Genomic DNA, 13,598 nt, shown 5'->3' with positions numbered 1-13,598 from the left:
CAGATACCACAGGTCTGAGAACAGTGAGGCGGAGGAAACACTACGGATGATGTGGATCCACGACTGACAAAAAAGCATTTTCACACCTGCAGACGCTTTGAGTGATTCTAAACTTTGTGGAGTGGAACAGAAGTGGATTGTACTCACATGCAGCAGAGTGGTGGAGGTGCAGCTCCAGACAACAGTGGTTTCTGCTCAGAAGAAGAAGAGAGGGTCTTGCTGTGAGCCGGTTGGAGGAGGTGAAACCTGAAGCAGTTTGACAGATCTGGAGTCTGCAGGCAGAGCTGCAGGACGACCCCGGGCCACTGTCACCGGAGAAGCCAGAGCCAAACCGGGGCCAAGCAGAGAAAAGTCACTGCATCACTAAATATAGAAACCAGTCACGGCTGAAGGCACACGCCCTCCTCCTCCAGTGTGGCACCGACTGGTGGATGTGACCCGGCTGAAGGTGCCGCTGCATCAGGTGTGACCCAACATCTAGTTCAGCTCAGTGTGGAGCGGATCCAGAACCGGAGAACATCTCTGGTTCAGGACTGAAGAGACTGAAAACCTCTGAGGGTCTTATCTCCCAAACTGGGACATACTTTGGGGTTTTTCACAGTAAAGATAAATAAATTAGAAATAAAACAGATAAGTAATATGAACTTATTTACGTTCATAGGTGGTAAGTTGTAAAGTCCTATAATTAGGAACGTTTAGGCTGACACAACATTTACTGAGGATAATTTGTGCACGTGTGTTATTTTTGTGACCCGAATTTCCCATTAAAAAATAAATATGGATCCATTTAAAAATATAATAATGATATGGATAATATAAACATAGAATATAAAATAAACTGCTAATATTTAAACATAAATAAGTTGTAAATAATGTTGTAAAGTCCTATAATTAAGAATATTTAAGCTGTAAGTGGTGAAAGTTATATTAATAAATACATTTATAAATAGTCTATGGTCAAAAGTCCACACGTGTGAACAGATTAACAGCAACGTCTCATCCAAGAAGAAGAACTCTGCTGATAAACCCCGAAGACAAGTGAAAACTAAACACACGTCAGAGCTTGAAGCAGCTGCGACACAGTTTCCCACCAGGGGGCGCCGACACTGAGGTCAGAGTTCACATGGGCTCGTTCAGCAGTTGAGGAAAAGCTGCTCGGCTCCGCGTGAATTTGAATACATGCAAAAAGTCCAACTGCATCTGTTTGTTATTCACTCACAGACACAGAACGACACCATGCTTCTAAAAGGACAACAATAAAAGAAGGACTCATTAAAGTTAGTAATGTTTAAGAACTAAGAGGTTATGAGGTCATGAACAGCAGCAGAGGAACTGTGTGTGTAGCAGCTGCCTCTCACATCAGCAACATATACAAATACTATAAAAACAAGTACTTCTACTTGTGCTATTTGTTTATTTGAGCACAAATATTCATTTCAAGCGTCTCCCGGCTTCCAGGAGGTGAAAAACAAAAACCAACAACAAACATTCAGTGGTGCATGAAATGGGAAAATGAAACAGCTGCAATGATATCATGAGACGTGACTTTATCAATGCCCCAAGTGAGCACCAGAGGTCAGCACCGCGTCGTGCTCCTGCAGACCTGAGGCCGTCTGACAGGATCCTCTGAGTCTGACGAGAACTCCTGAGCTGCTCAGTGTGGCCCCTGCTCCTCGCAGGCTCTGACCTCACAGCCCATCATGTGTGTCCAGGTCGGTCACGAAGCTGCAGCTGATCTAAAATGCTGCTGCTCCAGTTGTGTTTCAGGGCCAAGATACAAATCGGACCTGCTGCCGAATGAACCCTCAGACTCCTCAGGTGGTCTGGATCAGGTCTTTCTGTCCCCAGAGTCAAACCAGTTTGAATTCTCCACCTGAGAACTGCAGGTTCGCTGTGACTCTCAGTTCTTTTGAATCACTGCTGGACTTTCCTGTCACAGACTTGTGTTAAATCACATAATCACTTATCATACGCTGCACTGTGACTCTGCACTTCTTTTTAAATGCCTCTTTTTTTGACATTTACAATTGGTCATGATGCCTTTTATATTTTCTGTAGAGCACTTTGAATTACCTTGTTGAAATAAATACATATTTAAATAAACTTGCCTTGTACTTAAAGGAACCGGCTGTTGTGGGGCTGTGACTTTTTTATTTATTTATTTTCCTGCAACTTCCCGTTCAGATGCCTCCTGTTTTCTTATGTTATTTTAAAATACAAAGAAAAGCAAATAACTATATGAATTTACTCACGTTGCAAATATACTCAAACTGAAGTCAAGTGATGATTTAGTACTTTTATTCTTTTGATTTGTTTTGGAAAATGTGCAGATTAACAGTTTATAGCACATCATGTCTATTTTAGGCCCCATGTTAATTACAGTAATTAAATAATGTAATTAGAAATATTCACGTGTCCATAAAGAAACTAAGCACTAATGCAAAGCGATGCACTTCTCCTCTCTCACTCTTTCTGTAACGTTCGACCCCATCACTTGAGGATACTTCTTTAAAAAGTGCAAGAATGCAATAAAGTTTGAGACGTTCCAGCTGAACTTCATGTGACTGTGTGAAACTGTCAAAAGCTCAAGAAGGAGCTGAGGTGAGTTGAGTTTCTGAGATTCTGGATGTTCGTGCTGCACCGAAACCTCAGAGACACCTCGTGTGGGTTCTTACTTTAATTTGTCACCATGTGCAGACGGTTCGGGGCCTGTCGCCTTTTCAGCTTCGACTCTGCACAGCAACGAGCTCCTCGGCTCAAAGTCGGGTCGGAATCATTTTGTTCTCCAGGTTCTCACACACGTTTCCTCGCTCTCTGAGGAAATGCTCGTCAGCTGAAGTGTTAAAAATCCCCCCCCGTCACCGCCCTGATGTGAGACAGAAGCCTCAGGGCGGCAGAACACTTCTATCAGTCAGGACGGGTTAAATGAAGAAGAAGGATTTCCTCACAGAAACGAACACGAAGAGATAAAAGAATATTTCATTAATAATTAAAATCCGGATTGTGGAAATCCAGCCTTTGTGTTGGATTATAATTAACTCCATCGTAATCACTAGTGTTATCCAATTACATGCACTCTGTCATTCCACACCGTGCACATTGTTCAATAATCGCCTCTCTTCCTGTATCAGGGAGGAAGAGTGTGTGCGAGGAACCTGTCCCTGACTCATCCTCCTCAATGTTCTCTAATCTAACTTTAATTGCTTGGCCCCAACTTTCAACTTCACTTTTCAAGATTCATTTCCCCGAGCTACTTGAGAGCCGTTCTGCTCCGCCGGCTCCACGCTGCCCCCGGGCCTCCGGCGGTGGTAATTTCTTGATGAGCTGCTTACTCACCCAAATCAATTCTTTCCCCTTCTCCACGTATGTCCCCGTCTCCTTCCTCCTTCTCCTGCTGCCGTTGTCTCCAACAGTCATCCTGTCCGGTGGAGCTGTGAGACATGTCCTCGCGGCCTTTGTCGTATGGAAAAACTCACTGGCAACACAACAGAACACAACGGGACATGGGGAAAATAATGAGACAAAGTGGCAGAGCAGTGTGGAGGCTTAACGGAGCTCGGGGGTGAAGTCATTACAGTCGGCATGTGAGAACAGGAGCCGGCTGCGTCTCCTGAGCTAATTGAGCCGGGATGAGTGACAGTAGACACATGTAGGCACCGGGCTGGAGTGTGTTGTTCCCCCTCTTCCGTGCGGATGACGGAGAACAAAGGGGCAGACTCTTTTCCTCATCAGCCTAATGGAGTGGGAACAAGCTGGTGGCTGAGCTGGATGGGCAGCGACAGGCAGAAGGCCCTCAGGGAGTCAGAGGTAAGCCGGGCTGTGGTGAGCTCCTTGGCTCTTGATTGGCAGAACGCAGGGCGATAAAAGGCCCTGGTTTGTGGCGTCAGCTCCATTAGCAGGTGGTTCACGTGTGAGGGGGACGACGGGTACTGTTCATGTTAAACGCCCGCACTGCTGAAGACTTCACTGAGGAGCTGATGCTGCAGATCCACACGTTACATCTGTGAGAATAAAGCTGCTTTCATCAGGTGTGTCACCGGACGTCCATACAACACGTTGAATCCTGCAGGGACAGAGAGTGACACCCGCAGATAAGATGACGCTGCAAAGGAAGAAGTGGTGAGTAAATCCAGAAAAGTTTCCACGGACCTAATCTCACCAGAATCAGGCTCTCAGGTTCTTTCTAGTAGCAGTTCTGGAGCTTTTCATCTCATCACATGCTCGTCAGCAGCAGAATATAAATATCAAGCTGTTTAAATATCTGTGTTTCTTAGTTTACGGGTGTGATGTGATTGAAAGTGATGTGATCGAAGAACAGTTTCCTCCCACAGACCATGACTTCGATCAACTCTTAAATCAGTATGTGTCAGTAACAACATGAAGATAAGATACTGCACAGTGTGATATGATAGGATATGAAGATAAGAAAAGACACAATACAATAAAATAAAATACGATATAATAATAATAATAAAAGAAAATATTCCTGAATTTATTTGAGGTTCTGAGCTATTGTTGATCTTTTATTCCTGTTATCATTACCAGTGTTATTTATGTATTTTTGTTCCATTTGTTTTCTTGTAGTTGAGCACTTTGTACTTTGTGTTGAAAAGTGCTAACTTGTATTTCTTGCACCACGTGTCCTGGTCTGGCAGCAGTTTATTTTTTAGCCTGTCCGTGTTGCTAAGGAGAGACGTGGACCTCCTGCTCTCAGTAATGATCCTGTTGAAGCTCTGCTCCTCTCCAGTGATCAGTGAGGTCAACATGAACACGTCAGAGTCAAGGCTCCTCTAATCAAACAGCAGCAGGACTCAGAGAGAAGAGTCAGATCCAGCTGAAAAACATCTGGTGTGGAGCTGTGGTTCCTTCACACCTGAGCGTGTGTTCTGTTTGAACGTGTCTCCTCCAGGAGGCCTGAGCTGCTGCTCTGGATTCTGCTCTGGATCCCTCTCCAGCCTCACTCCCTCCACACGGTGTCAGCCGTCAACCTCCGGCGCTTCGTCGGCTGCGCAGTGAGGGAGTTCACCTTCCTGGCCAAGAAACCAGGCTGCAGGGGCATGCACATCACCACAGACGCCTGCTGGGGGCGCTGCGAGACCTGGGAGGTGAGCATGCTGGGAAATACTGTACAGGCTACTGTACACAGGAGAGTGGGGGGGGGGTGAGGAGAGGAGAGGAGAGGAGAGGAGAGGAGAGGGGAGGGGAGGAGAGGAGAGGAGAGGGGAGGAGGAGAGGAGAGGAGAGGGGAGGAGAGGGGAGGAGAGGAGAGGAGAAGAGGAAAGGAGAGGAGAGGAGAGGAGAGGAGAGGAGAGGAAGAGGGGAGGAGAGGAGAGGAGAAGAGGAAAGGAGAGGAGAGGAGAGGAGAGGAGAGGAGAGGAAGAGGGGAGGAGAGGAGAGGAGAAGAGGAAAGGAGAGGAGAGGAGAGGAGAGGAGAGGAGAGGAAGAGGGGAGGAGAGGAGAGGAGAGGAGGAGAACGAAAGATCGGCCTCATGTTTGCATCATCTGACATTAGAAGTAAAAGAAATGAGGGAGGATCAGATGCTGGTTCAACCAATCAGACGGTTGCATACACAGACAGACAGACACACAGACAGACACACAGACAGACAGACAGACAGACAGACAGACAGACAGACAGACAGACAGACAGACAGACACAGAGACAGACAGACAGACAGACAGACAGACAGACAGACACAGAGACAGACAGACAGACAGACAGACAGACACAGAGACAGACAGACACACAGACAGAGACAGACAGACAGACAGACAGACAGACAGACAGACACAGAGACAGACAGACAGACAGACAGACAGACAGACAGAGATGGACCCCAGATGTTGAAGAGAACATCTCCTCTGTGTTTACATCATCAGGATCTGCTCATCGTCATGGTGATGAGAATCTGTGTGAAGTGTAGATCTTGCGTCAGATTGGAGGGAGATGGGGGGGGGGTAGAGATTGAAGTGACAGCAGCACTTTTCTTAACAATGCCTCAAGTGCATAAAACACACAACTGGATTTCATAAGTCGCCGGATTCTGATTACAAAAAAAAAAGGAAAGAGAGAGAAGCTGTGAAATCTCCAGTTTCATCTGGTGCTTTGTGACAAGAGGAATCAGGAAGCTCATGACTCTCTGCTCTATACAGCAGTGTGTGTGTGTGTGTGTGTGTGTGTGTGTGTGTGTGTGTGTGTGTGTGTGTGTGTGTGTGTGTGTGTGTGTGTGTGTGTGTGTGTGTGTGTGTGTGTGTTACTCTGGATCTCCTCAGGGGGCAGACTCATCTTTTCGTCTGCTCCCCCCCCCCTCACACAGAGGTCGGGGACGCGGCGCAGGAAGTGGGTGTCTCGCTTCAGGACAGACACTGCGAGGGGTCAGGGATCAAACCCGTGAACTTCAGGTCACAAGGTGGCCGGGTCTAATCGCAGCTACGGCCAGTGTCAGGAGTTTTATTTTCTCACTTCCTGTTAAAATCTCGTCAAACTTTGAATTCCAAGCAGCAGCAGAATGAGATTAAATTAAATTTCCGTTCATCTTATCGGCCTCACACTTCTCATGTGTGTTGTTGAGGGTTGAACAAAGTGTGGTGTGGAATCTGGTGCGATTTGGACACATGATACGTTCAATATTAATAAAAGTTGAATAAATATGCGACTGTCAAACATCATCGGTGCAGTGTTAACATTTGGCTGTTATTTACTAATAAACACGACAGTTTGCTCATAAAAACACCACAGACGGGTATAAATAACCAATTTTACAAAAGTTTTACATTTAAAGAAAGAATATAAGATAAAAACATATAATATAAATACATGTTTTGTATATTATTGACTGAATCTCAGGTTTTTGTGTTACAGGAACAGGATTTCACATATTTTCCATATTATTTCGATCCTTAAAGAAAGATTCACTCATTCTCGGATCAGAATCATCGTATCACTCTCGTATCTCTTCAGCGTGGACGAGTCAAACGCATTAAAGATGCAGCAACATGCACGAACACGTTAAATGCATTTCCGACCTCATAAAACATTCGCAGAACCTTTTTAAAGCCTGTTTTTTTTGCTCAGCTTGTGTGTTTGTGTCTGCAGAAGCCCGTCGTGGACCCCCCCTACATCGAGTCCCATCAGCGGGTGTGCACGTACAACGAGACGCGCCTGGTCACCGTGAAGCTGCCGAACTGTCAGTCCAACGTGGACCCGTCCTACACCTACCCTGTGGCCCTGAGGTGCCACTGTGGGGTGTGTGTGACCAGCACCACCGAGTGTATCACCTTCGTCTGAACCCCCGACTCCTCCGTGTTAGCAGACGGGACATGGACCAGACCAAAGACGGGATGTTTATATGAAAGATCATTTATTTTTAATGACATACTTTGATGAATCTGTAAAATGCCGACAAACGTCAAACCACATTCTTATTCTGCAACTGGAATATGATCTATGTCTCTGAAGCTTTAGATCCATTAAGCAAATACATTTTTCTTTTTTATTCGAATTTCCAACAACACAAATCATGTCGCACAAGTTCTGAAAACAATGTTGTACTTTTTCCTTTTGAAGTGTCTTATGTCTGTCTCTTTTTAAATCTATAAAAACTTTGAAAGTGTGTGATTGCTGTAATTGCTGTAATTAATGATTGGCCTTTCAAAGAATAATCAGTGTTTGATTGGTGGCTAATGATGCAGCCGCTCGTTAGTGCTTGATTAACTGACCTGAGCTCTGAGGCCAAACGTCCTGCTGGTTCGTCATCAGTGGAAAAAGAATCGGTCTTTATTAAGAGTTGTTATTGGTTTGATTCCAGAGGAGCAGAGTTCATGTAAAGCCCGAGTGGTCGCATGTCGCAGAGGAGCTGCAGGAGTTTGAGCTCAGAGGGAAACAGACTCAGAACTCAAACCTGTACGTCTCTGATTCGATCACAGTGATTCAGCTCTGAACCGCTGCACAGATCAGATTTTAGTTATGAGTGGCTTCTGATACACACTCTCCCATTAGGGCGCGTTGTTATCAGTGTATTTTCCATGTTTTCATTATCACAAGAGGAAACTTAATCCCATATTTACTGTAAATGTTGTGATATATAAAACTATATCGACAAGAACTTTGGGAAAAGTGAAGACAAACTGTTAAAACACACGATTCTTTAAAAGTCTGCAATTTGTGTTAAATTCTGTAAAATATGAAAATGATCAGATGAATTCATCTTGTAACTGATTGATGCTGAAAAGTAAGAACATTTCAGAAAATGACCCCAAAATTGACGAGTCAGCGGACGTTTCTCTAACAATTAGGTCAACTAATGACAATAAGTGGAAAGATAATCATTGTATTGATCCATCTCTTCAGGATGCAGATCTGATATCCAGACTTCCAGAAAACCAGAGGGTCAAAGAGCAGGTTTTTTAACTGAGGTCACTTCTACATCCGAACAGTGGCGTCAGGTTTAGTGAAGTAAGAGATGACGGGTTAAAGCTAAAAGTAGAATAGTTATAATAGTTATAATCTGGATATTGGAGCAGTGTTATCACAGTAACCTGGACTCCAGGACACTGAATAACCAGGTTCCTCATGTTCCACGTCAACGTCAGATCCCAAATCATAACAGAAGTAAGACTCTTTTTTAAGTGTGTTTAAATGAACTCGGTTTAAACGATACCAAAGTGGAAGTGATATCTCTCAGTTAGGATTTTTCACACATTATTCTACGTATGAAAAGACGTGTGAGGAAACATGTGCATTAGTAGATTAAAGGTGAGAGTTAAAGGGAGTTAAAGGGAGTAAAGGGAGTTAAAGGGAGTTAAAGGGAGTTAGAAGGAGTTAAAGGGAGTTAAAGGGAGTTAAAGGGAGGTCAGCAACAAGTTTCCAAATGCCTTGAAAATCGTGGGAAACCCCGACAAAGTATAAAAACAGAAAACAACTCGACTACAACTGGAGCATAGACCGTCACGTCAGCAACACATTCATTCAGTTCAGGTTCCTCTGCTGCCAATGGCCACTTTCTAAAAACATCTGGAAACTCAAACCCAACTCTCTGTGGCCCTGAACTCGTCCAGCAGGAGTAAACAAACATCTGTCTGCGTTAGCGTCAAAGCGGCTTTCAGGCTTGAAGAGGAGGTGGAGGTGAAAAGCAGAAACAGAGGAGAGGTTATCTGAGCTGCTCTCCAGAGACCTCTGTTATCCACATCCTGACAGGAGAGGCGCAGCAGTGACCCCCCGCTGTCCTAATCGCTCCTGACATTACCACTTCCTCTCCAGGCTGCAGGGGGGGGTACCAGAGAGGGAGGAGGAGGAGATCATGACACCATCAACAGAGGTTCCTCGCCTGAGGTCAGCGTCCTCCTGAGCTCAGAGGGAGACACGGTGACTCATGTCAGACGTTCGGTTCAGGTTGAAATGATCTTTTTATGTCACAGGTTATTCAGGGGTCACATGGATTGTTTGGGAAATATTCCTGGTGCATGCTGGGAAATGATTCAACTTTCCCATCCCGTGCTCGGACTCAGAACAAAAACCTCAGATCCAGTTTTCAAACGGCTCAAAGCTCCGACACTCAGCAGACGATGTTCAATGTGTCCCTAAGAATCTTCTCGTTATTTACTTGATGTTCCAGTTGTTAGTATATTTATTTATTCATAGACAACATGGCCAGAAAACATATCATTTTGTGACCTCATCAGGTTTTTCTTAGAACAAAAGCAAAAACTGTTTGAGCATATTATCAGACCTCAGCTTGTAAAATAGCAAAATTAAAAACCTCTTATGCAGCTTTCTGGAAATTATTCGAGCACTGACATGTAATTGAGATAAAACTGAATATAACTGAAACGAATTAATTTAAAGTTCATTATAAATGAGTTTTTCTCGCAGGCTGCAGGTTCAGGTCAGCGACAACGGGCTCAGTCTCCCACTTCCTCTCCCTGACCAACTGCAGGTTGGGATCGAGGGCAGGTGAGCGGATTCCCAGTCGAGCCTGAAGGGGAACTTCCCCCCCGCTGCGTCTGAAAGGGCCCGACAGGCACCGGCTGAGGTTATGAATTATACAGCTGCTCCTGCAGGGACGTGAGGGGAAGGGGGGGTGAGAGGATGACGAAGCATCGAGAGAGAGAGGGGGGGGGGGGAGAGAGAGAGAGAGAGAGAGAGAGAGAGAGAGAGAGAGAGGGGGAGAGAGAGAGAGAGGGGGGGGGGGGGAGAGAGAGAGAGAGAGAGAGAGAGAGAGAGGGGGGGGGGGAGAGAGAGAGATGATTATCACCATTATTACCACTGGAGAGGTGACGGCTAATTGGACTCACTTTTATTTCTGCCGTGTAATCATGGGAAGGAATATTGTAAAAAGTCAAATGTGAGGTTCTGCTATACTTTAATTCTGCGTTTGCGTTCCCAGAATCCTTTTACCTTTTCTTTGTCTTATTTAAAAGAAGAGAGATGTGGCCGGACCCTTCATCAACCCTCTTCATTACTGAGGAGGATGTAACGGTTCCACCATCAATCGCAGGAGAACAACACAGAGAACGATGAGCAAATAAATAAAAGATGAAACAGACTAAAAATACATTTTGCTGCAGCGGAGTGATAAACTGGTGATTTGATAAAGGAAATAAAGGTGCAGCAGAAGAACTGAATCAATCAGAGGCACAGGGGGGGAATTAGAGTTTTTTAATATATGGCTACGACTACTTCTACACTATGTTTCCTCAGCACCCCCCCGAGCTGCTGCAGAACAGACCGCCCACTGGTTAGAGCCCATCAGCCTTAAATACCACTGACATAGAAGCGTGAGGTGGCGGGGGGGTCACAGCGCGCCCCCCCCCCCCCCCCCACCACCACCTCCTCTGCAGGAGATAATAATGCCATCACAACGCTGGGAGGTCGCAGCACTGCCACTAAACTGGCAGCGTGTTATTACATAATCCCATTCAAGCAGAAATGTGTTTTATCTGCACAAAGAGACACAGAAGCTCAAACTTCAGTTTACACCAACGGAGACGGAGACAGACAAACATGTATCTCACTGAGAAACTAAGATATTAATGTTTTTAATGAGATATGAGACGAACACATGTTGTTCTGGTGGATTTATTAAATCTAATCTAATGTAAATTAAAGGTTGTTGGTTTAACTCCTGCAACATTTGCTTATCAGCTGTAATTTGAACACGGTTATCGTGTGTTAAGTGTTTGCTAAATAAATAAAACACACATAATTCAAACTGTGCAGGTCAGATCATTTAACATCAGGCTTCATGTTTAACATTATGTCCTGATGGTTTTCTATCTTTATACAAACAAACATGTAATATATCATATTGATATCTGTGGTTATGAGTTGTTTTTCTCAAAGTTATCACATATGGACGCGTGGTGGAGACTAATTGGTGGAGACTAGTTGGTGGAGACTAGTTGGTGGAGACTAATTGGTGGAGACTAGTTGGTGGAGACTAGTTGGTGGAGACTAGTTGGTGGAGACTAATTGGTGGAGACTAGTTGGTGGAGACTAATTGGTGGAGACTAGTTGGTGGAGACTAATTGGTGGAGACTAATTGGTGGAGACTAATTGGTGGAGACTAGTTGGTGGAGACTAATTGGTGGAGACTAATTGGTGGATACTAATTGGTGGAGACTAATTGGTGGAGACTAGTTGGTGGAGACTAATTGGTGGAGACTAGTTGGTGGAGACTAGTTGGTGGAGACTAATTGGTGGAGACTAGCTGGTGGAGACTAATTGGTGGAGACTTATTGGTGGAGACTAGCTGGTGGACACTAATTGGTGGAGACTAATTGGTGGAGACTAGTTGGTGGAGACTAGCTGGTGGAGACTAGTTGGTGGAGACTAATTGGTGGAGACTAGTTGGTGGAGACTAATTGGTGGAGACTAGTTGGTGGAGACTAGTTGGTGGAGACTAATTGGTGGAGACTAGTTGGTGGAGACTAGTTGGTGGAGACTAATTGGTGGAGACTAGTTGGTGGAGACTAGTTGGTGGAGACTAGTTGGTGGAGACTAATTGGTGGAGACTAGTTGGTGGAGACTAGTTGGTGGAGACTAATTGGTGGAGACTAGTTGGTGGAGACTAATTGGTGGATACTAATTGGTGGAGACTAGCTGGTGGAGACTAATTGGTGGAGACTTATTGGTGGAGACTAGCTGGTGGAGACTAGTTGGTGGAGACTAATTGGTGGAGACTAGCTGGTGGAGACTAGTTGGTGGAGACTAATTGGTGGAGACTAGTTGGTGGAGACTAATTGGTGGAGACTAATTGGTGGAGACTAGCTGGTGGAGACTAGTTGGTGGAGACTAATTGGTGGAGACTAGCTGGTGGAGACTAATTGGTGGAGACTAATTGGTGGAGACTAGCTGGTGGAGACTAATTGGTGGAGACTAATTGGTGGAGACTAGCTGGTGGAGACTAGTTGGTGGAGACTAATTGGTGGAGACTAGTTGGCGTCATGTTTTGATCCACGTCTTTGCTCTGGTTCTTCAGTGTCTTTCTTCAACGTGCAGGTCTGATGGATTCCCAGTGTTGGGAGCCTGCTCTGATGTTACTGTGTCATGGAGGATAAACGAGGTGGAGGCACTTTGTTGTCTTCCAGCTCGTCCCCTCACACAAACTGGATTTGTCTCCTCCAGACGTCTACGAGCTTGTCCCACTTTGGCTCTGATAAAGTGGGACAGACTCATATCGACCACTTGTTCTTGTTTTTGCATTTTTGATGCGAGCGAGAGGCTGGAATGTTTACGACTGTTTTTCTGGCTCCGGAAACAAACAGAGTTATTTCCACAGATGTCACCTGGAGTCCTGATGGATGAACTTTGTGCTGCGGGACGGAAACAACACAGCGATGAAACACAGGAAGCACTCGGTTCTGACACGAGGACGAAGACGAAGACATGAACTCACCTTCAGATGTGCTGCATTCAGGGACCTCTGGATTCTGGAACAACTTTGTGAGGATTGTGTTAGTTCTTTAACTCCCTTAAATTCTACAGGAAACTGCAGCCGCACACAGAGGTCAGTCAATGTGCTTTACGGAAATAAAATAAAAACTAGATATATTACAACAGCATAAAAGCAGAAATTAGATTGAGTGATGAAGTGAAGGCAGCTGAAAGAAGAGTTATTTTTAAAGCAGGTTATGATTTGATATCTATGAAAATAGATATTTTCTGGTCCTGAGCCCAGAGTGGGACCTCTGCCCCCCCGCCCCCCCGAGGACACAGGAGAGCATCTGCACATTTCCCCTCATGGACGTCGGATCAATAAAAGAATTACAGGAAGTTTTCCTGTTGATTTTTTCTGCTTCATTGCTTCTGTCTGTAGAGTGACTGTGAGCAGCATCCGTTTATCTCCCCACTTCTCTGCAGTGTATACAAAATATTAAAAACAAGTTTCTAATATTTGGATGTCAGGGTTTTAGTTCGATTTTCTGAAAACAGACAATAATGAAATCTGTGCAACGAATTTTAAATCTTCATATTTAACCTCAATATCACCTCTGAGTTGAGTTATAGTTTCTCCAACGTTTTTGAAAAGTTCAGCAGAAGAGAAATAAGCTGACAGATTTCTAATCGTTGATATTAAATGAATCTGATATGAGAACAA

The 13,598-nt window shown here is 44.8% G+C and overlaps 2 protein-coding genes across 4 annotated transcripts in view; one reads left to right on the top strand and one right to left on the bottom strand.

Annotated features, from left to right (window-relative positions):
- The window catches only part of syne2b (spectrin repeat containing, nuclear envelope 2b), an 88,209-nt gene extending 87,890 nt beyond the window's left edge, over window positions 1–319 (bottom strand). For all 3 annotated transcript variants that reach the window (XM_034577395.1, XM_034577396.1, XM_034577397.1), the window contains exon 1: window positions 148–319. The gene's annotated coding sequence lies outside the window, so the exon portion shown is untranslated. The remainder of the gene's footprint in view (window positions 1–147) is intronic.
- Window positions 320–3,825: 3,506 nt separating this feature from the next.
- Window positions 3,826–7,485, top strand: gphb5 (glycoprotein hormone subunit beta 5). The gene is made up of 3 exons (XM_034577535.1): window positions 3,826–4,119; window positions 4,910–5,105; window positions 7,097–7,485. The coding sequence occupies exons 1-3, from the start codon at window positions 4,097–4,099 to the stop codon at window positions 7,286–7,288; spliced, it is 411 nt and encodes a 136-aa protein (XP_034433426.1). The 5' UTR covers window positions 3,826–4,096; the 3' UTR covers window positions 7,289–7,485.
- Window positions 7,486–13,598: the final 6,113 nt, after the last annotated feature.

The sequence above is a fragment of the Hippoglossus hippoglossus genome, chromosome 22 (assembly GCF_009819705.1).
Source record: "Hippoglossus hippoglossus isolate fHipHip1 chromosome 22, fHipHip1.pri, whole genome shotgun sequence".
Lineage (NCBI taxonomy): Eukaryota > Metazoa > Chordata > Actinopteri > Pleuronectiformes > Pleuronectidae > Hippoglossus > Hippoglossus hippoglossus.
Note: the sequence above shows the minus strand (reverse complement) of the source record. Positions and strands in the feature narration are given on the sequence as shown.